This window comes from Rhamphochromis sp. 'chilingali' (genome assembly GCF_963969265.1).
Source record: "Rhamphochromis sp. 'chilingali' genome assembly, chromosome: 19".
NCBI lineage: Eukaryota > Metazoa > Chordata > Actinopteri > Cichliformes > Cichlidae > Rhamphochromis > Rhamphochromis sp. 'chilingali'.
The window spans coordinates 14,924,181-14,946,704 of NC_137946.1; the positions used below are offsets into that span (position 1 = coordinate 14,924,181).

The 22,524-nt window shown below is 40.0% G+C and overlaps 2 protein-coding genes across 4 annotated transcripts in view; one reads left to right on the forward strand and one right to left on the reverse strand.

The window, feature by feature from the left end:
• Positions 1 to 1,366: 1,366 nt before the first annotated feature.
• On the reverse strand, positions 1,367 to 6,139 carry puraa (purine-rich element binding protein Aa). The gene has a single exon (XM_080867466.1). The coding sequence runs from the start codon at positions 6,095 to 6,097 to the stop codon at positions 5,240 to 5,242; it is 858 nt and encodes a 285-aa protein (XP_080723592.1). The 5' UTR covers positions 6,098 to 6,139; the 3' UTR covers positions 1,367 to 5,239.
• A 6,514-nt stretch (positions 6,140 to 12,653) lies between these two features.
• nrg2a (neuregulin 2a) overlaps positions 12,654 to 22,524 on the forward strand; it is a 76,514-nt gene continuing 66,643 nt past the window's right edge. For 2 of the 3 annotated variants that reach the window (XM_080866818.1, XM_080866817.1), the window contains exon 1: positions 12,654 to 13,255. In XM_080866818.1, coding sequence (XP_080722944.1) covers positions 12,847 to 13,255 — 409 coding nt within the window. In that variant the 5' untranslated portion in view covers positions 12,654 to 12,846. The remainder of the gene's footprint in view (positions 13,256 to 22,524) is intronic. The other variant, XM_080866820.1, reaches the window with a different exon arrangement.

Below are 22,524 nucleotides of genomic sequence, written 5' to 3' on the forward strand. Positions count from 1 at the left end.
TGCGTTCATGTTCATAACACACGTATTTTCCACATCTTCACACATTTTCGCTTACACATATAATTCTACACAAATAATATTAAAAAAAAAAATACAGCAAAGAAAAATGAGCTCTCTTCCTCCTGTATTTTCTTCCATTTTAATGACGCCTTTTAATTAAGAAATGCTATTTGCTAACGTTCGCGTTTAGTATTACCCAAAACTTTAGCACAGCCTCTAGCATTATGTGAAACAACCGATGTGCCTTCTAGCATTATGCAAGTAACTGTTTGCTGTTTAATTTACCATGTCTGCTGATAGTTTGCACATTCAAGCCAGAGGAAATTTTCTCAGCTAACTGTCCTCCTCTGCTTATGAGCCACTCATTTTTAGGTAAAGAGCGGCCTCTACTGGTTAAGGCAATTGCTGTGATTTAAAAAAAAGAAAAGGAGCCTGCCATGGATTACGTCACCACCCAAGCCAGTGCTCAACTACCTTAAACTACAGCACTAAACGAAAGCTGAATAAAAACTGTGTATAAGCACTTATGCACACTGACCGCATGGCTCCATAAATTTCCACTGCAAAACAGCGTAAATATACAATGCATGCAGACACCTGCACCTAAAACGTAACGAGGGGCAGGATGCTTTTGTAGCAAGCCATTTGTTATAGTCAGCGGTGGCAAAGTGCTCATGTGATAATGGTCATGCTTCAAAATTAATAAAATGTAAGTTCTCTAGATTCAAAGTGTGGCACCTTGGATCAGACTAAACACATCAGAACACATTACAATGTGTTTTATGTTTAATAAGAGAATTTTTGTTTGATTAAATGGGGTTTATCCTTTTTTTGGATGCTTTAATCATGCTGTGACGACAGAGACCAGTTCTCTGTGTAGATTCTGGGATGAGGAGCAAAGTCGGAGTGTAAGCTGGCATCTGGGCTGGAGTCCATCTCGGTATAGCACATCCACTTCAGTTTTTTCACCCTCCATCCCCCTCTGGCAGGCTGGGACTATGAACTAACAACAAAGCACAAACATATATATGTCCTGGAGAAATACCTTTGGGCATATCTAGAGAATGGACCTCCCAGCTCGTTATGCTGTATTTACTCTTATGTGGGTTCTTCTGATAGGAGGAGAATGGTTGAAGCAATACAAAGGTACCGCGTGTGGATGGCCCAGAAATAAATCTGCCTCTATGCTCCATGATTTAGAACCTAGAAGCAACCCAAATGGTGCTGCTTTATCACTTTGCCAATTTTCAGAATTTACATAATGATAATTAACATTTTCTATGTCATTTCATTTTATTAACAGAATTAAACCAAGACTTCAACTTGTTACAGGGAATCAGTTTTACTTATAAATAGCTATAAACTCAAGATAGTGAGACGCATCCTAAAAACATCTGGAAGCAACTTTTTTAAGCTCTTTTTTAAACTTTGATTTTTAGCTTAACTCTGACACCAAACGTATTAAAAAAGAAAAAAAAATAAGAAAGAAAAACAATCATTACAAAAATGTAACTTGAAACATGTGCAGGTTCTGTTGGGTCACGATCAATAAAGTCTAATTTCTTTAGTTTTAGATTAACAGAAAAACTCACAGAAGAGCAATTGTTGCATACAGATGATCAGAAATTGCATAGTCGGGATAGTCAGAGAACAAAGTAACGCTTTATTTTACAGCCTGGTTTTACACATACAGTACTATTGTAGAAATCTCTAAGAAGACATGAGTCATCAGGTACTCGCCATTGCAAAATTTGCATTTTATAGGCTGTAAAATTAAGCTTTAGCAATTAGTATCATTGCAAATGTATAATCAGACATTGTAGACAGCACTACATAAAAATTAAACAGACTTTTCAGTGATTTCCCCCACCCCCATCCCACAACAAGAAATGAAACATGAAAAACACATACATTTTGAATATAGATTTTTTTCACCCTCATGGGTAAATTAAATTTATTCTTTTTTTTTTATAATTTGTCAAATGTACATAAATTATATTTAATGCATCAAAAACCAAATGAGCAAATCAAATAACCTCATTTTTTTTTAAATAAAAAGAGGTAACAGAAAAGAGAACAACATTCTTTGTTGAGATCATTTTTAAACAAGTATTGGTCAGGCATTTCATTAACCTGGGAAAGCAAAGTGCTACACACAACAACCACTGAAGACAGTTCACCATACACCTTAATGAGGATTGGACTGAAGCACCTTTTCTTAGCTTAAAGCTAAAATGGAGATTCCAGGGATTTTTTTTTCTTCTTTTTAAATTTTCCTTTTCACAAAAAAACAAAAGAAAAAACAAAAGAAAAAACAAAACAAAGAAACAAAAAAAAAAAACCTCCATTGTATGTTTACAGTCTACCTTGAACAAACCATTAGCCAAGTTTACCCTTTTCCTTGAGAGGGGCATACTTGCAGGGACAATGTTCGATTTCAAGTTAAAGTAAGTACGTGAACTGCTTGACTCAACAGGCTGCTAAGACCTTGGTTTACTATATTTTCCTCCAGGATAGAGCTTTGTGTGCAAATAAAGGCATACAATTCCTTCATGAGAAATAAACATGGAATTCAGCCATATGCTTTCAAATAGTAATCATATATTTAATTGATATACATATATTGCCACCATTGGCACATATGATATTGCACACAGTGATGAAATGTTGCACAGAAAGAAAAAAAAAACAAAACGATATTTTTGTGGGCAAAAACATTCCAAAATTACAAATAATGTGGAATAATGCTGAAAAGGTAAAACTACATAAAAACAAACAAAAAACAAACAAACAAAAACCCCCACAAAACAAAACAAGACATGCTTGCTACTCCCCATTAATTGAGCAACTTACAACTTACACATAACTAACCCAAGCCATGAAACAAGCATTTTAAGGGGTGGGGTGGGGCTTTCCCGTAACAACGGATACCATTTCAGGCCACTACTGATGTTCCCAATCAGCCCCTGCTCTCCCTGCTAATGCATATGGCTGGTGAAGAGCCATCTCTTCTGCATCGTCTTGCATCTAGGTGACCACCCCCTTCCATGTTTACATGTAGGCCGATACCTGGATGGCTAGGGAATGGGGATGGCAATAAAGTCGGGGGGGGGGGGGGGGGGGGGGGGGGGGGGCTGAAAGGTAGCAGAAAAAAGTTAAGAATTCTGCTCCTATTTTTCTAAAGAGTTTGTAACAGACACTTTTAGCACCACGAGTCGTGCGCTAGCACACAAGGGGGCTGAGACACAAGAAATAGAAGAAAAAGGAGTTTTGAAAAAAGAAGAAGAAGAAAACAAAAAGAAGCCATAACTGCGATCCAAAGCACCAGGCCAGCGTGTAAGCATGCGGAGTGTGTAAGGCACCAGGTTGTTTATATGCTGAAGAGGATGCTCCCAATCAGGTATCATTTAGGCTATACCAAAGGCTCCAAAAATAGGTGGTCAAGGACAGTCTAGTTTGCTGGTTTCCAGTCAATCTAAACATGGGAGCAATCATTTAATTCAATGCTGAGGTAAATCTGACAGTATCTGATTGTTGCCAGTTTCTCTGGAGTTTACTGACAGAGTTTATAAAACTGCTATCACACATCTATGAGATGCGACTGAACTGGATTAGAACCAGTTGTTTTCCGTGTGGCAGCCCAAATATTTACAATTAGACCAGAACAGAATCTCATCACCCCAGGTGGGTATTTGGGCTTACAAATCTAAAGCAGAGCTATGAGAATGTATCCAAAGTAGCCCCACACTGAACTTCACACCCTCAGATCTTAAAACGCAAGAAAGGAATGTGCACATCCAATGACATAACAGACATTCACCAACAGGTGAACCAGGCCGTCTTCACCTCGGCTAAGCCAGGCAAGCGCCTCAGTGGCCGTCCTCATAGTGTGATGGTGACATTTCGATTACTGTTCACAAGGTCGCTGCTTTTACAATCATGCTTTGAAACAACTTCCACTAGAACTACACCGAGCCTTTTGGATGGTAATCCCCCCCCCCCCAGTCCTCGAACTTGAGATTCATACAACATAGGCAGATAAAGATACGTATGGAAGGGTCTTTGAGCCAATATTTTGGGAGACCAACGAAATTGTAGTGCAGATAAACATGCAGCAACAGCACTCCTTGGCACCATTTAGACTTTTATGACTAAACAAGATCACAAAAAGTTTGTTTCATATGTACTAACCGATTGCGCTCTTCCAGTTTTTACTATGCCAATCAACACAGTATATTCAGGGTCTTTTGCCTTGTTAAATAATCTGCAGTTCAGGCCATTTGCTACATGTTGTCTCTGCATTTCCTCTATCAAATACACATTTAGTACCTTTAAACTGAACACATTGCATTAACAACGAGACACAAAGGTAGTCTATTATATATCCATCTGCATGGCAACAATTTCAACTGAAACAAAAGTTACAATATTAATATATCTTTGAATGCCTCTGGCAAATGTCAAGATCCAATGACCAGTTCCTTATATGCAATGCATATTGCACAATAAATAGAGCACTTATTTCATTTCATGAAAATGCCTACACGTTCCTTTGTTTTGTTTTGTTTTTAATATATATATATATATATGTACTGCATGAAATCTTATCAGTTTCCGAAGCAGGCCTAGCCCTCATATGATTTATGTGTAAACACCTCTCTACTCACAGGTAAAGGTAAATAGGATGGCAAGTACATGTGACAACCTTTTACAAAGTTTTGGAATTTTGGTCAAAAAAATTAAAACATCTGATTTGTGCTGAAGTCATTTAACTCACATGAGAAGGAAACTTTTTTGTCTCTCCTTTGAACTCGGCAATAATTCAATTTGAACATTGCAAACACTTTTTTTTCCTCTCCTCTTTACAATAGCTTTAACTGGTACAAAAGTTTTCTGTTAATAAGGGAAATAAACAGTTCAATATCGTTTGTCAAGTAGGAAACAATGTTCAAATATAATGTTATTACTTTGTTTAGCAGCCTGTTACTGTATTAATGGTGGTTAAGTGGGGTAACATCCAGCGATGAGTGACAACATGTCATAACTGTCAGGTCGTGGAGGTTTCTTATATTGTGGGTGATGCTCCCTTGGTTAAACCAATACAGTTAAATCTTTAGATTTCTTTCATTATACAGTAGAGTGTTTTCTTTTTAATTATAATTCTCTTGTTATTTTCATTACTCTGGCATGTTTTTCCTCTCTCTCTCTCTTTTTTTTCTTTTTTTGTTTGCTGTCTATATCAATCCTCGTCTCCATCGTCCTGCTGCATCTCCTCTTGTTGCTGCAGCTCACATGCCCTTTTCTCCCGCTGTTTCTCCTGGATCTTCTTCATCTCCTCGGCATATTTACAGAAAGTATTCCCAAATTTGGACCACACTTTGTAGGGCACTGTAATTGAGTTGCGGTACGTTGGCTTCACCTCGCTTACCCTCATAAACACACCGTACTTATTGGATCCGACGTCGAAGAAAAACCGTTTGTTGTCCACAGTCAACGATGACCCTTCGGGCAACTCTGCAGGTTCGTCCTCTACACCATAATCGTCAATAAGTTTAGCCAAAGCGTCACGAAACTCAATAAGTCCCTGGGCAGGCAGAGCAATCGTCTGGCCTTGCGTGAATCCCAAACCGGGCCCCCGGTTAACGGTCTGTCGAATCCTCAGAAACCGTCCCCGCTGGTTCTCTTTCAGATCCATATAGTATTTCCGATTTTCTCGGACCAAGAACTCGCTTTTGAGGGCTCGCCTGGGCTCGTCTTGTACCATCCCCGGGTTGCTCGGACCCAGCTGGGCATAATGTTCGATGAAGTCCCCCAAGTAGTCACGGAACTCAACCGCCACGGACATGGAGAGAGTGAGGCGGCTCTTGTTTCCACCGGCCCCGACTTCTGCTATCTTTAAGAAGCGGCCTTTCGCGTTCTGCTTAACGTCCAAATAGAAACGTTTGTTTTGGATGTCAACCCTCTTCGATGCCAGCTCTTGGGTCTCATGCTGGAGCCCGGAGGCCGAGCCCGCCCCTCCTGTCGCTAGGTGCATGGAACCGAAGCCTGGGCCCGTAGCTGCTCCTCCCTGCTCACTTCCACTGTCTCTGTCCGCCATGATGCTGCCTGCCTGCCTTCTCCCTCTGTCTGCTGCACAGCCACAGCGAGCCGGAGCTCTCGCGAGATCTACACAAGAGTATAAAAAAATAAAACGAGAAGGGCGCTTAACGCAGAGCGATTGCCATGTGTTTTAATGCCCTTTATGCCACACCGCACGACTAATGTCATAAGCTGTCACTAACATTGAAAGCGAAACCTACGGTTGTTGGAGGAAATGCGTCTACCAGCCCACTTAAGTTTCATTTCGTCTGTACAACTCCCGAAAAGCCAGGTGCTTTTCCAACCTGGAAAGACCCAAGCTTGCCCTCAAGTTTTTATCTAAGAAAATAGCCTTCTAATGCATCACCGACTTCACATCACAAGTGTATCTGTTTACGTGGGATGTGCTAACGAGTTTACAGATCACCGTTTGCTCTCAAAGAGTTGAAGAATTAAATTTTTTTTTTTTTGATTTACAAGTCACAAGAAAATCGGTCTATACATATTATTTAACAGGACCACATCAGCAGCAATACAAATAATAGCAGGACTAATAAAACGAATAGCTTGTAACGAATAATTAGTTTTCACTCTAGGCGACAGTCAATTATTACATAATTTATAATACGTCTTACCTTTTATACATTGTATTGGATTTCTAGGCTATACTAAACACTGATATCAGCATTAGAATTAGAAAGGAAGGAAGGAAGGAAGTTTAGTTTAAAATATATGCTATGTATAGCTAATAATACAAATAAAAAAAATTATATATATTAATTTTTAGTTTCCGATTCCCGTTTTATTTTATGAATGAGCAGTTTTGTTCTATAACGCCAAATCATGTCAGAAAGGGAGAGAGAGCTGCCATGTTAACTGTGTGGGAATAATATGAGCAGAGGTGGGTCTCACACAACATTGTTTCAGCAACTCAGCTAAGTTTCCCCACCCTAGAGGCTACTTACCTCTGCTTAGATAAAAGACGGAACAACTAGGCTAGCTTTAATACCACCAGTCATTCCTCAGTTTGAAATCTGTAAAGGTGCAAATTTTTTTTACAAAGGTTACATTTTTTATGTAGCAAAACATCCAATGAGCGTGCTCGGTATGCCTACGGGACATGCAAAACAGCTGCCAACATCAAGGCTAACACACACAGAAGGCGTGAAAGTGTAGCAACCCCTCCTGTAGCTTACGTTCATGAAAGAAAGGTGCTGTTTCTAAACTCTGACTTTGTGGCGACTATTTCTAAGGTAATCTTACCCACTTATTCACGCCTTAAGATAGAATTGTGTCACCCAGGTGTCCGAGCAAGGTCTGAACGCTGTCTCAGCGGAGCCCCCTGCAGCTCGCAGGCCTGCCTCATTAGTACTCGGGCCTCCTTCTCTTCAGCTATTCAGCGGCGGCAATGTCTGCTCCGGGTCAAAGCTCTTTCTTTCATTTTATTTTTTTTACTTGCGCAAATGTGAAATTTGATGGGCAGACCTGGGCTATGATAGTTCAGCTCATTTGCTCTGGTAATATTTTGCGCATTTCAAGTAAAGCCACTGCATGGATTGATAATGGGAAAAGATCAAGGCATGCCCATCTGGGCCTACACAGATTATTACTGACTAGACCATGACGATCTTAGAGCATAAAAATAAGTAGTAATAAAGCCCCAAATAAATAAATAATAAACCCATCTTAACTTAAATTCTGCCCAAAAAATAAAATACAATAATCAATGCTGGCGATACTTTTTTTTTTTTTTTTTACACGAAGGACCTTTTTTTTAGTCTTACTTCCGATTTACCTGGAAAACGATTTTGTTTTTTAAAAAAGAGTGCCAAGACCTTTCACTCGAGGCATCTATGAGCCTGTATAGGGTATCTGTATTTTTTATTTAGCATAAATCTTCTGCCCTTCTTCCGCCTTTTCTAATTCCTTTTTCATATTTACCTCAAACTACTTTAGATTGCCTCCAAATCATTTTTACGACCAAAGATAAACAGCGCAAATAGGTTTTAAATGTAAAAATCGCTCAAATAGTGATTCCAGAGTTTTATTCAAGCGCACTACAAAGAGTTAGTAGGCCTATTATTACAAGAAAATAAAATTTAGTATTCAGTCAGTGACTGTGAGACAGCTGTCCTAGGCCTCGTCTATATGATTACACTGCAGAAAGCCCAGAATTTAAAACATAATTGTTTCCCCCGCCGCTCATTCTTGCAGACTCGTTTATGTGTCGCTGCCGAGTCCAAATAAGGGAAAATGGTAAGATGTTTAACTGTGGGTATCCTTTAGGCACTATTCGTTCTTCACTTCACAAACAAGACCGAGAATTGAACCTCAAACTTTTATTTAGAATAGAAAATATCAACTGCATTGATGAAAACGTTGAGATACGTGATTAATTTCCCTCTCAAAGTTGACCTTTCTTCTCTACCTTTCCACAAGACTGTTAGGCCTGACTGAAGCCAGTCATACAAACAAACCCAACGCAGAAACTTAAAAATAAAGTAAAATAAAATAAAAATAAACATGTATGCATCTTGACTTATAGATACTACTTGATTTCTCAGGCGTTAAATATTAAAGCAGTAATTTGAAATGCTTTACATTTAAAATGCTGTATGCATTCTGTATGTTTATAGTAATCATTTCAAATGCTTATTGTTTAAAAAAGAAAATTCCGGGCTGTGAAAAAAATATTGGGTAATTTAAAAAGTTACAAATATTAAAAATTATAATTTATTTAAACAAATAATGAATAATAAAATGTGAAGCAGGAGGACGCTGAAATATCCGGACGATGCTAAGAGAGAAGTCGCGTTCAAGAAAATTATTCCCTCTAAAATTCCCTGAAGAAGAATTTAGGTCGCTCTTCTACTCTGTCCATCAATAGTGTAAATCAGAGCTGCAGGTGAGGAGACAGAAGCATGTGGGCCTTAAGAGGAAACAATACACTTGACTAATTTTCTCCTTCTTTTAAACGTTCTCTTAATCTTTACCCACCTTTTATATTTTTTATACACATAAACATTCAAATATGACCTATTCTGCGCCTCAAAGGGTGATTCATTCCCCAGTAATTCCCACTTTGATTAAAAAATAAATGAATAAATTGTGATTAAAAACCTAACAACTGCGCGAGGATTAAACCAATGACAATTTTAGAGTCTAAACGTGTAACGTGTATGACTGTGATGTTCAGCGTGAGGTTGGCCTGTTGGTTTTCTATGCAAAAAAAAATCAACTAAGTTTGTCCGCACCTGCTCGCAGTGAACCTCTCTCATTATTTCATTGCCACTCCCCAGGAAACTCTGAGTACAAGCTTGTATTCTTTTCATTAAGTGTTTCTGCTGAAGAGAAGTCAACTCTATGCTGTTTTTTTTTTTTTTTTAAATGATGTGCCCTTTCTTTTTATTGTTAGTTTTTCTAAATAGATGAGTCCAATAAACACCGCTGTGGATGCACGCGAAATGGGTAAGTCATTCCTATTGCACTGAATGAAGGAACAGCACTGCAAACTTACAGGCCTCGTTTGTGAATAATGTGTCGGATTTAAAATGGCCTTACCTCTCTGGGCCTCAGATTGCAATGGAACCACTCATTTAGAATTTCATCAGACTTTCTAATCAAAGCGTTTACTGTGACAAGCTCATCTTTGTCTGTACAAAGTTACACCTAAAACACTATATACGCCTCTATATACGCAGATTTATGAAGACCCACTAGACAGATGAATAACTTATCAGTTAAGCAATAAATTCATCACCAGTCGGTACTTGGCCTATTTTCTTTCTGACAATTTTAAATTATGGACGTGGATCATACATGCAGGTCTTTTTCGGATCCCGAGATCGCATCCAACGCAGTTTTCAGCCTCAGAAAGTGTTGTCGCAGTTGGTAAAAGACAGCCGCTGTGATCACCTCCCAAAGTTTCTCCCTACATCCCAGCATAGGTGGCATCGCTCCAAATGCAGCTCCATTTTTTTTTTTTTTAATTTTTCGTTTTTTGTAGACAGATCGGTCGTACAGTGAAGTATTCATGCTTCTGTAAACTCTCCTAAGCAATGTCATATGCTTGGCTGCACGTCAGGACACTTACAGCACAGCAACAATGCGAATGACTTGTAAATAAAGCGTCATTCCACCGAGCGAGACTCCATAACCTACCTTTACCCCGCTCAGTCTGCAGGCGCAGCGCCTTAAAACCTCGACGGTCTGCCGCAGATGGCGAGACGAGGCAAAAGACACATGTGAATGCGCTCGGACTCCTGCGTGACAGCGACACGGACTGCTCCTGCTTGCTTCACAAGATGGACAAGAAACCGAGAGTCGTGGCACGAAGAGCGACACACGCACAATTCAACGCCGCTGCACGTTGCATGATGTCAACACGCAAATGTTGGAAACTCGGTTCAAGGGCGCCACTTCTCGGCGACACTGGGGAATTACAGTATTGTCTTTTTGACTGTAACAGGTATAGGGCAACATTTCTGGGAACTGTAATGCAGGGTAGCGTCTAAAGAAGTGAAATCCGAGCGTAGTTTTTGCGTTAATGTTGTGAACTTGTGTGTCCCACTTTGCCAGTGGCAAAATGAATGAATGAATGATCTCCAAAAGTTGATTCTGTTCATCTGGACGCAGCGTTTTCAGTGGGAGAAACTTTTAATCACTCTAATTATTGGTTTTCCTATCAAAAATATATTCAAAAACATATGACCCCTGTACAAAGTCCTATGTCCTGGCTCTTTGAGCAGCCACTGAAAAACTAAAGTGACTATTTATAGTAATTCCCAGCCAAGAATTGATAAAGTAGCTCTGATCTTAAAGGGGAAATCCATTACCTATTATGTGATTGCTCCTTAAATGCTTGTTCCACCAATTCCTACATCATCGCATCTATCCCGCACTGGTCTGCAGAGTGCTGTTTAAAAATCGCATTCTCAATTATAGGTGCTGACAGGAGGACTTTAGTCCACACAGTAATGTCTTGTCTATTGTGAGCGTGTTTGACATTAACACTCTATAGGTCTAATTCAAATTTCAGCACCACGGAGAGCAGCCAGGTCTGTTTCAAGCTGGCAGGTGGTGCACGCAAGTAACTCCATTGTGTTATTATAAGTTACAGTATGGTTTTGAGAGTCTTTGGCTTCCTGGTTTTAGATTGATTTATTATAGAATTTATACCCTGACCTTTTTACCTTTTAAAGGTTATTTCACTTAATCTTGTGCACCTTTCATTTGAGCCAAATTCAAATCTAGCACCCTGCTGTGTCGCTTGTTTGATGAACATCAGCAGTTAGAGGTATGTTACTGTCTCTCAACTACTCTCTGGTCAGCAGATGTCGCTCTTTGTGATGCAGTTACTTGAACATCATGTATCCGCATTCAGGCTAAAACCAAACCATTATAAATTTCAACTTTAGTTATATTTGGTATGACGATAATCAGTATTCCTATGTTAATTTGTGTAGTTATGTAACGTGACGTTTGTCAAAGTGCTCTGTCAGAACTACCCTGAATGAACACGTTTAAATATATATTTAAAAAACAACAACACTTTAACAAATAGTTCATCTGCGGTTTGGACCCCGGTGTTGCAGCTCTATAGATTTAATGCGGTCTTCTTTCAACAGCGTTTTTTTTTTCTTCTTCTTCTTCTTTTTCTTTCTTTTTCTTCTTCTTCTTCTTTTTTTTAGAGGCAGAGCAGTGAATGTGACCTGAATGCAGGGCATGACTTAATGGGATGAGACGCAAAACTCATTCAAAACAGTCTCTTGAAGACTCCGAAATGCTTTCGCAGCCTTAGTCATCGCAGCCATATGATTTCTCTGGGCTCAGCGGGTTTCCGTGTGAACCTGTTTCGGTCTTTGGAGCGATGCCTTGGCTACAGTGAAATGCGATTTTGAGGAGGGACAGTCATGGATTTTGGATTTCGTTTGTTTCGTTATAACGTGAGGTCGACACCGATAAAAGACCATGGAGTGATCGGCACACAGTAGCGGGGTTTGGGGAGTGAGGAGAACGACCCTTCGGTGCGTCGGTTGCCCGTGTCAGAGCTCCAGTTCTGCGTTTTTTTTCTGTTGAGGGAGCCTCTTGGCAATCGGCATTATTTTCTGTCCGTCTGTGGCTCGTAGGGGAGGCGGAGAGAGAGCCGCGGTGGAAGGCGGCGTATTAGCGCTATAGCTGCCGAGCAGAAATAATTGCTTTATTTTAATTTAATTTTTTTTCTTTTCTTTTCTTTTCTTTCTTCTTTTTTGAAGGGGTGGGGGGAATGAAACGTGGCTTTTGTTTTGCGAGCGGACTACCAAACTTGTGGTTCACTGCAGCATTTTGCGTCTTTTCTCTCCGCTGCAGATGATACAGAAAACCATCATAGCGGTACCCCACCACTGCAATTTTTGGGCAAAGATAAGAGTGGCGTCGTCTTGCAGTTAAGGCTACTATGGCAGCATAGGAAGCATCTTCTGGAGAGAGTGAAACCGCCGATTCCTTGCTTAGCATGTCTACGATGCCTTATTATTAGTAGAAATCAGTGACTGGGTTTGAAACCCAGCGTCACCCCGCGGTTCCAGAGCTACTGTTTACCCACTGAAAATCACCCGAAAAAGCAGCGGATCCCGATGGCATGGACACTTATGCAAGGTCTGCCGCGCTGTCGTGCTACTGGAGCCTACTTGCTGTCTCTTCATTCAACCCAGCTCCATCACCATCGCCCCGCAGCCGAGAGAGCCCTGCCGCAACGCGACCAGCGACCACCGAGCCAAAGCAGGCGGCATGAGGCTTGATTCAGTACATTTATCCATGCTGGTCATCGGGGTCTCATTCGCCTGCTACTCCCCGAGTTTGAATTCCCTGCAGGACCAGGCTTACAAATCCGCCGTGGTGATCGAGGGCAAGGTGCAGTCTACGCCTGTGAACGTCTCTGCGGAGCCGTACCGTGTGAATGTCAAAGTGCTGGATGTTTGGCCCCTAAACAGCGGGGGTCTGGAGCGAGAACAGCTCGTCACCGTGGGGGAATTTGGATCTGAGGCTCCGTGCACCAAAGTGAAGAAAAACCACAAGTACATTTTTTTCATGGACCCCACTGACGAGCCCTTGGTTTTTAAGGCATCGTTCGCGCCTCTTGACACCAGTGGAAAGAACCTAAAAAAGGATGTTGGAAGGATCTTGTGTGAGGACTGCGGTAAGTGAATGTAGCCCTAATGTGGAATACCGGTGAAGTCCAACCCGGAAGAATCAACGTTGTGTTAACAGCCCCGGGCTTGGGGCTTTTGGTAACAGGCACTCTGGTGAATTGTGGTTATTGTGGCCACAGCATGGCTTGGAGTCACTGGGTACCAAATAGGTGCCTAAGGGGCGTCTATGCAGCAATTTTCGACAACTCTCGCAGGCTCCCATAGCCCACATGATCAATCAAACTCTCTTTCTCTCTCCCATTCTCCCTGAACTGCAATAGACAAGCGCCTCGCACTGTTGCTAGTGAGGAATTGCAGTTTATGTGTACTTTACTATCTGCAGCCAGGAAAGCTGCTTTATTCTTTGACATTTCAGACACATTGCAGTGCACGTTTTACTTGTCGTTAGTCATACAATCATTGCAGTTTTCCAAATATCCTCGTGGCTTCTTTTATGAAACGTCAAACGCTTACATTTAAAGGAGCGAGCACAATTTCAGGACCAGGGACAGCGGCCTGTATCACCGGTATCACGTGTTGAAAATCACGCTGCCCTAGGCAAATTGGCTCCTAGGCTATATTTAGGCTACCGCCCTGCTTTAATGCTTTAATGCCACACTTTGTCGTAGCAGCAGCAGAGCAGGTCTGTCTGTTTGCAGACAGACCTGCTCACATGCTAAGGGCTAGCAGTGTGCTGTAGCTGAATCCTGAAACGTGATGCTGTGATTGAAAATGTCGAATTAACAACTTTCCCACGTCACACTCAAGCATTTTCCTTTTCTTGTTAGTAGTTTAAGAAATAACTTTGGTCTGTAGATGTTGTTCTTAGAGAGTAACGTGAAAACAATATCCAGGGCATTATGTTTGCAGTGAGGCATCATGACCCTGTTAATCGCCATTGAGAGAATCAGGTTTATTGACAGCAGATATTTCAAAGGAAAATAACTTTGCTCTTTTCTTCTTTTGTTAGATTATTTTCTTGAGGATGTGGAAATTACGGAGTACAAAAAAATAAAGGAAACTGCGGTGCAACAGGCTGCACTCAAATCCTGAATTATTGTACATATGTAGATGGACACAGATTTTTGCTTTTTCACTTGATTTGCATAAGCAATGTTGTTTTCAATGCCCTTTACTAGGCTAAAATGAGCCCCTACTACTTTAATTAGAAAGTAGTGCAAGTGTCTGTAACGTGAACTTAAAGGCCACATAGTTCCTTCATTGTGTCTAGGCTATGGTGTTTGCTACTCAGCTGTAAAATCTTACTTGCCTGTCTTCCACACTTCTTCCACAATGTTTAGGACACACATTTGCACTTCCATTGAAGCACTGCGGCCTAAAATGTGATGCGTGTCCTGTACTGCTGCTGTCTTAAATCCACTTAGTCTGTACTCACGAGACACAAATTCTCCCCTCTCCTCTTGATTGTGCCACTCTCACTGTGGCTTTTAAACTCATCATCTTGTTAGAGAGGTAACAGAAAATGGACCCTATTCCCTTTTGGATTCCCTGAACAGCCCAAACAGCCCTTGTCAGTTTTTCTGGCACTTATCAAAGCTTGTCAGTGATGTGATCAAACTGGCACAGCCACCTATTGTGTCACTTTGAGTTACCACACCCAGTTCCTGGGCCTTTTATTTACTTCAAAGAACCCATCAAAGTATGTGGTTATACATGGATATTAAGATCTCCCCAGAGTTTCTTTTCTGACCCCCCTCTCCTCCCCATTTATGGCTTGTCATGCAAACAGTAACAATATCCTCGTGATACTTTCAGTTCCTTTCTTTGTTCAGCACTAACCAAAGATCACCAACTTTATGGTGACTGTTTTAGGCATTTAACTATCTCTTAATGTTTGCTCATATTTTTTTGGCTTAACAAATCTTGTTTAGGCCCAGAGACTGATTCCAGGTCTTCTTAGGACCTCCCCAAAACTTGCCTTTAATCCCTTTTTGGCACCGTACAGATGCTGTCTAGTGTGTTAAACATATATACTGTGCAACTCTCAAAATTATGTGGTTGTGTGACTTCCACTTCCTATGAGCTGCCTTAAACTCAGGCTACCTACAGCAGTTAACACAGGTGTTAAAGTGAGCTTGAGCACCTTTAGTAAAAGAGTAAATCTGATAGGCAGAATAATACATATTACTATTGAGTATGTTTTTTTTCTACCTGTACTTGCTTATAGCCAAAAGGATGGAGTAATAAGAAAATAATGGCATGAAATCCCACAACCTCATTGTGGGATTTCGTGTCACATCCCCTTGTCCGTCTCATCCCTACTGAGTGTTAATGGTGCAGATGTAAATGAAGCTGCTGTGGTGGAAATTTAGCATCTAGCTCACTCCTCTTCAAAAGAGGAGTTAGCATAAATGTTGTTTATACTTTTGCTCATAAACATTATTTTTTGGTGGGCAGTAATTTTAAATGTATAGAATCTTGTTTCTGCCACTGAAAAAAATGCTTCCTTCAATTCATCCATTCTCTTCTGCTTATCCAATTTTAGGGTTGCCAGCGACAGCTGTTGTAGGGCGAGAGGCAGGGTACACGCTGGACAGATCACCAGTCTATTACAGGGCCAACACATTGACACAGACAACCATTCACACTCACATTCAGGCCAATTTAGAAATGCCAATTAACGTAACCCCACTAACATGTCTTTGGATTGTGGGAGGAAGCCAGAGGAATGGGAGAGTACCCACGCAAACATAAGGAGAACATGGAAACTCCATGCAGAAAGTCTTGCTGTGAGGTAACAACGCTAACCACTGTACCACCAAATAAAAATAACAACACTAAAATAAAACCAAACCAAAAAAGGCAAATTTCTTTGCCATCGATAAATCAGAACTTCAGGTTATTATCTTAAAATTTAAAGTTATTATATCTCAAGAAACCCCAAATTCGGAGATATTTAACTTGAAGTTTTGGATTAATGGATGTCATTTTTTTTCAGTGGCAAAACAAGCTTCTGTACGTTTTGAAATGATTTCCCACTTAAAAATAAGTGGAAACAAGCTTAATAAATTCAACAAATATGATCACACACAAGCTGTTTATATGCAGTTTATATTGCAGTGTGTCATGCTGGCTAAATATACATGTGCTGCCTATTTACAATAGAGAAATGTGTTAGGCAAAGGAGGAAGATGAAACATAATTTTAGTTAAAGTTAACCGGTTATTTGCTGAGCAGATATTTGATAAACTGGAAATTTAAAGTTTACTTGTAATGCCTTAACTTTGGAGATTTTAATCAGACATGCATGACATGCTGTAGTTGTGTTTTTTCATATTGTGAAACATCTTGCAAAGGAAATCAAAGCATCATAATTTTGTGGTGCTGTATTCAAAGTTTGCAATGAAATACTAGGTACTTCAGTACAGTTTCATACAGGCTGGTTAGCTGGCAGTACTGTGGTGAATGTACAGTCATGTGCTATGTTGGACAGGTGCAGAGCAGATTGTGGTATTTATGGTCAATGTAAGTTTACATCAAGGGTAGCAGATCTTAATGCAAAAGTAAGCTGATGATGCCGATAAGCTTCACTCAGTGGAATTTACCTTTTATCTGAACTTTATATCATCTAGTGGTTTCAGATCAGGGACGATAGCTCATACAACATCTGCGTCTATCTTGTTGAAAGTTAAGTGGCAAAAATCCACAAAGAGCAGGGACTCTCACAGCAGCACCAGACCACAGCCTATACACAAAGGAAAATTTTACTGGATCTCACAATGCAAAATATAATTGCTTATTTCAAAGTGGTTCTTATGCCCACATTGCACTGCTACACCCGTTTCCTCACCTGCAAAATCCCACTGTAACTCCCTGTTAACACCTGCACTTTGGCTGCAGGACTCAGTCAGCTGGGTGCTCTGGGTTTCTGTCAGAGCAGAGATGAAATCAGCAACAATTACACTTCTTATGCTACAGGTTACAGAAAGCATGCACAAACACAGGTTCATGTTAGCTATGAAAATGCTGCCCTCACACTGGTTGTCCATGTCTGGCTGAATCAGTAGCATTATCTGTGACATTACTGTGTATAAAAAAAGTTATACAGTAAGCTAGCAGACATATAAACATCTCACTCAAGTATACATTTCAGTATCATTGCATGACAGCCAGTATTTCCTTGGAGTTTAGTGCTGCTCTGCAACAGGTCACTGTTGATGCTATCACTTTTAAAAAGGAAGTTCGCTTATTATACAAAGCAGGCACAAGCATGTCAGATATACTGGTATTCCAGAATAAGGAAATCTACACAGTGGACCATAGTCAGTATTAGTGCACCATAAGGCCCAGTGACCTACTCCTCAGTACACAATTTGTGTTTAAATCTCTTTTTAAGCTTGTTGAACATATGTCAGTTGACTTGGCGCACAAGTACTGAAGTAGGAGGCAGACTGCTCTGTACACACACACACACACACACACACACACACACACACACACACACACACACACACACACACACACACACATTGTCATCCATTTGTCTATTCAGAACCTTTTTCAGAGATCACATCTCAGGATTGTTTCATTATTTTATGTATTTATTTATTTATTTTAGCCTAAATCAAAAGTGTGCAGACTGAAACAAATGTGGTAGGTGCCCCCCCCCCCCCCCCCCCCCCCCCCAGCTTTTTGTCTATCCACAGACTCATTGAGGAGACCTACATAGCTGTATTTTGCGTGTGCATGTGTGTGGGTGTATTCAGGCTGGTGGGAGCACTGTATGAGTAAAATGAAGTACAAATCAGTGCAATGTCTATGACAAAAAGCTCTCATTTTAAAAGCTGTACATTGTACTGCAAAATGCATCAAACATGCAAATCACTGTCACTTGTGTGTATTTTTAAAGTGCTCATTCTGGCCATTTAGTTTTTTTGAGCTTGATCAATGTAAACCTGTTGCAGTGAATGCACACCCTGTTACTAATCTGTCACTGCAAAGTCCAACTGTATGCAGGTCACAGCTGCTGCATTGAGGTGGTAGACAGGCAGAATTTTGCCTGCAAGCAATTTCTGTGAATTGGAAGAGGTCCTTAGAAGAGCCAGACATAGAACAAGAATGACAGCTGCTGATGGCTACTGGGCTCTGCTTCTACCCCACAATTTAGTCTTGTGGCAGCATTAATCAGCATGCATCTACAAGTTGGTCATTACACCCCAATGACACTCTCAGGGGCCATTTAGCAAACAGTTGTGACAAAGGTGCTCATTTACTGTATTTCACCAGCAAAAATTATTGCCATGCAAAGGATGTGTGCTTGTTTAGGTGATGACTGAAGCGTTTTTCGATGGTCAGTGTTGTGGCCTTCCAACTGAACGTGACTGAGATTACACTTTATATTATGCGATTGTGTGAGGATTGTTTTCTATGTTCACATGGTGGTCATTTATGAAGAATTTCTGCCCCATTCAATCTCATCTTGGCTATTTTACAGTGACAAGATTGCTTGATGTATAGTCACAAGATCTGTGGGGGAAAAAGGCATGACCATTTTCAGTAATTGGGTGCCCATTTTCTTGTCCATTAGGTACTTTCTCACAATCACTCAGACTTGTGCTCCACGTTTCTAGAGACAGATTTTTAAAAGCTATTATTGTGACAGGGTAAGCATTTAGGATATCTATCTTTTGCGTCTCCATAAGTCACACTGCCCCAGTAACAGAGCAGCTGTCATGGCACAGTTGAGGTTTTCTGATTTGGGTCATGGTTGTACCTGTTTGTACAGCAGAGCTATTGCAAGTGAGCAAGCGGTGTGCTTCGAGCCTTTCCTCTACACTCCTAAAATTTCAAATCAGATTCTTCCCAGCTCGTGTGTTGTAATTGTTGCTCTTCTGCGTTACGTAATGAGCTCTATAGAGCCATGATATGAAAAAAAGAAAGAACAGTCATAGCAGAAATAAGAGTTAGAAAAAGATGATGATTTAGAGCAGAATTCATTCTTTTTTTGGAGGTGAGGCACATATTTGGTTATTACTGTTACTGAGTAAGCCAGTACTTTAACTACAGTGTTAGTTGATCCATTTATTGTTTAAAACAGTGTGAAGCTCTTAACGCTGATGCATGTTTGTGAAAGTTACACAATTATCTCACCAATGAGGAATGTCAATTTCCTTTCTGCTCTAGTTGTGGCATTCACCAGATATGCAATGTCATTTGAAATACTCAAAATCACAGTGGATGAAGATGGAACATATTAGCTTTAGTTACTACCACCTAAAAACTTTCTGTTATTATGTAAATGTACTGTGTTACTCCTTGCCTTCCATGATTTAGAACATTAATACGGTTACTGTACAATACTGTGCAGAAGTCTTGAGCCACCTATCATTGCTTTATACTTTGCTGGGAAAATGGGAAATGTGTGCCGGGATTTTCTGAAATATGTGCAAACACGCATGGAAATACAGTATATAAAGCAAAAACAGAGTATGTACATTTATAAGGTGCTTGAAAGTCAATATTTGGTATGGCCACCTTTATTCTTCAACACAGCATGAGCTCTCTTAGGCAAACTTTCTTGTACTCTCTTTAAGGATTATTCAGGATTAGTTCTCCAGGCTTCTTTAAGGATATTCAGAGTTTTTCTTTGGATGCTGTTTGCTTCTTGTTCTGCTCTCTCAAGATGATCCCACACTTATTCAATAATGTTGAGCTTCTGATTCGAAGGAGGCCAATCAATGACTGATAGTGTTCTTCTGTGTGGTTTTCTATGCAGGTATGCTTTTAATGCACTGACAGTGTGTTTGGGGTGTTTGACATGCTAAAATTGAAGCTATTGCCAATTAGATGCTTTCCGTATTGCATATTTCCATATTGCGTGGTGGATCTGATGATACTTTTCTGTTTTTTGGCAAGCTCTCCAACACCACAGGCTGAAGCGCAGTCCCAAACCAAACAGGGCCTCCACCACAGTGTTTTACAGCTGTAGACACTCACTGTTGTACCTCTCTCCAGTCTTCCTCTGTACACGTTGATGGATTTTTGGTCAAGTTCTTGTGTAATTTGGCATACCTTAGTCTTTTCTCCTTGTTTTCCCATCCTTAAGAATAGCTTCTTGACAACGCCCCTCCGCTGAGACCAATGATGAGGCTCCAGTAAAGAGTATTGAAATATGCTGAAAGGTTAGTTTGTAGACCTGCCACTTTTTATTGTCCTCTACTTGTCCAGGTTCCTCAAATTTGTTTAAGGACACACTGCATACCATACCAAGTTTTCAACTAATAGATCTTTGAAAATTACCTTGTTAGTGGAAAAAATACTAGCTTGCGTTTGTATAAGTATACCAACTGGAGCATTTTTCACAGATTTACGTAAAGAAATGAAAATGTGTTTTTGCAGCAGGATGGTAGTAACAAAGTGCAATGCAAAGGTGCAATTTAAAGTTGGTTCTTTGCTAAGCCGTCTGTTATGTGCAGGTCTACAGGTCAGTGTTAAGTGGCATAACAAACAATAAACATTCCACTGAAAATGGTCAGGTACAAGGACTGGACTGAAAATGAGTGAAAAAGCAGCCAATATATATATATATATGACTACAGTAAACATAAATATATGACAATTTTGGTATATGAAAGATACAAAACGGGCCAAAATTATCTATCAGCTGCAAACACAATATTTGATTTCCAAATTATATTCATATCAGTAATTTAAGATGGGCACCGATTGGTAGCAGGTATTTGAGAAATAAGATTCAGGTTTTCAGCTTGCTTAATGGTTCTTGCTGGTTAGACAACAAATGTTAGAGAATGTCATGTACCTAACGGATTTCATACAGTATTACGGTTATTAAGGTTAAGCACCATTTGTGATGCAAGGAAAGCTCTGGACAAAGCACAAAATGGAGTTATCACTTCCTAATTCTTCCCGATCCACAAAATGCTGACAGTTTACTTATGTGCAGTTTAACATATCCAGCATCAGAGATACTTGCTATAGTTTAAATGTCTGTTAACATAAGCTTTAGATTTCACACACACACTAAAGCAATGCTTTGGACGATTATAAATTTCCATGTAATACAGAATTATGTCTGGGCTCATGGAGAATAATGGGCTTACTCTAAGTTCAGCTGGATAAGAACTATGAAAACAAGTCTGCAATGCCATGCAGTTTAAAACTTTCAATTTTATATCTGGTTTATTATTTGCTTCCATAAGTGCAAACTGCTTAAGTGAGAGTTTAAAAGTATTTCGTAAGATCACGAGACTGGGGAAATAACAGCCTGCACGATGCCATATTGGTAGATATGATAGTAGACAAACATGATAGACTGCCTGCTTGTTCAGTTTCTCGCTTAAACATGATTAAGCAAAATATGCATGTGATATCATTGGCAAAAATGTGGATTTAAAAAAAAATTGCAGTAATTTAATAGCTGTGTCTGCTTTTATTTGTATTCATGTATTTGTAATTTTATGGAAAAGGTTTTTTGTTAATAGATCAATACTGCATGCACCTTCTGCTGCAGGTAAACTGCACCTTTTCACCAGCTTTTATCAAACATTGCATCGCAAGTCTCTGACAAACGGGTCAATATTTTCTGTGTATAATTAGATAAACAGTCATGTTTTATCCAGAGCATTTACCTTAACTGTAAAGCCACAGATCTTTGTGTCATGGCTGTTATACTGCAACACTGCAGCTTGCAAACAGCTGGCTGAAATCTACCATCAGACAGAGAAGCAGATTTGGATTGGTTAGTGGTGTGAATGCAGATTAGTCTTACAGTTGGAACCTAATCTCGCAAACAATAATCTCCATTAATCTCCAGCCTGCTTGAATTCACAAACTGGGATGAAGGCTGCGTTTGAAATGGCAAAACTATTTAGAGCAGAACACGAGGATAGTCTGTCTGATACTTTCTGCGACAGGTGGAAACCCTGTCACAGAAAGGGTTTCCACCTGTGTTTTTTATACTTAACAGTCAGAAATATTCAGTGTCAGTTCTGTCACAGTTTTATTATATTTTAAAACTGTGCTAATGAATTGGTACAAAAAAGTTTACTGGTCCTTCTAAAGCAACAGGGACAAAAAAGAGGATATGGTTAGAAGTTGCAGGAAAATGTGGACCAGCACATTAAATCAGCTCTCACTCAACCCATCTCTATCACACAAGGATCTTGCATAACCCCAAACCCTATCGCCCCAATTTTGCCTGCTGGCTGCTGCCAGGAAGATCCGAAGGAAGACAAAAAGATAAAAATAATATTTAAAAAACAAATAATAATAAAAACGCTATCAGAATATCAAAAGG

Coding starts and splice junctions, on each gene's coding strand:
- puraa (XM_080867466.1), bottom strand. CDS start 6,097: ATGGCGGACAGAGACAGTGGAAGTGAGCAGGGAGGAGCAGCTACGGGC.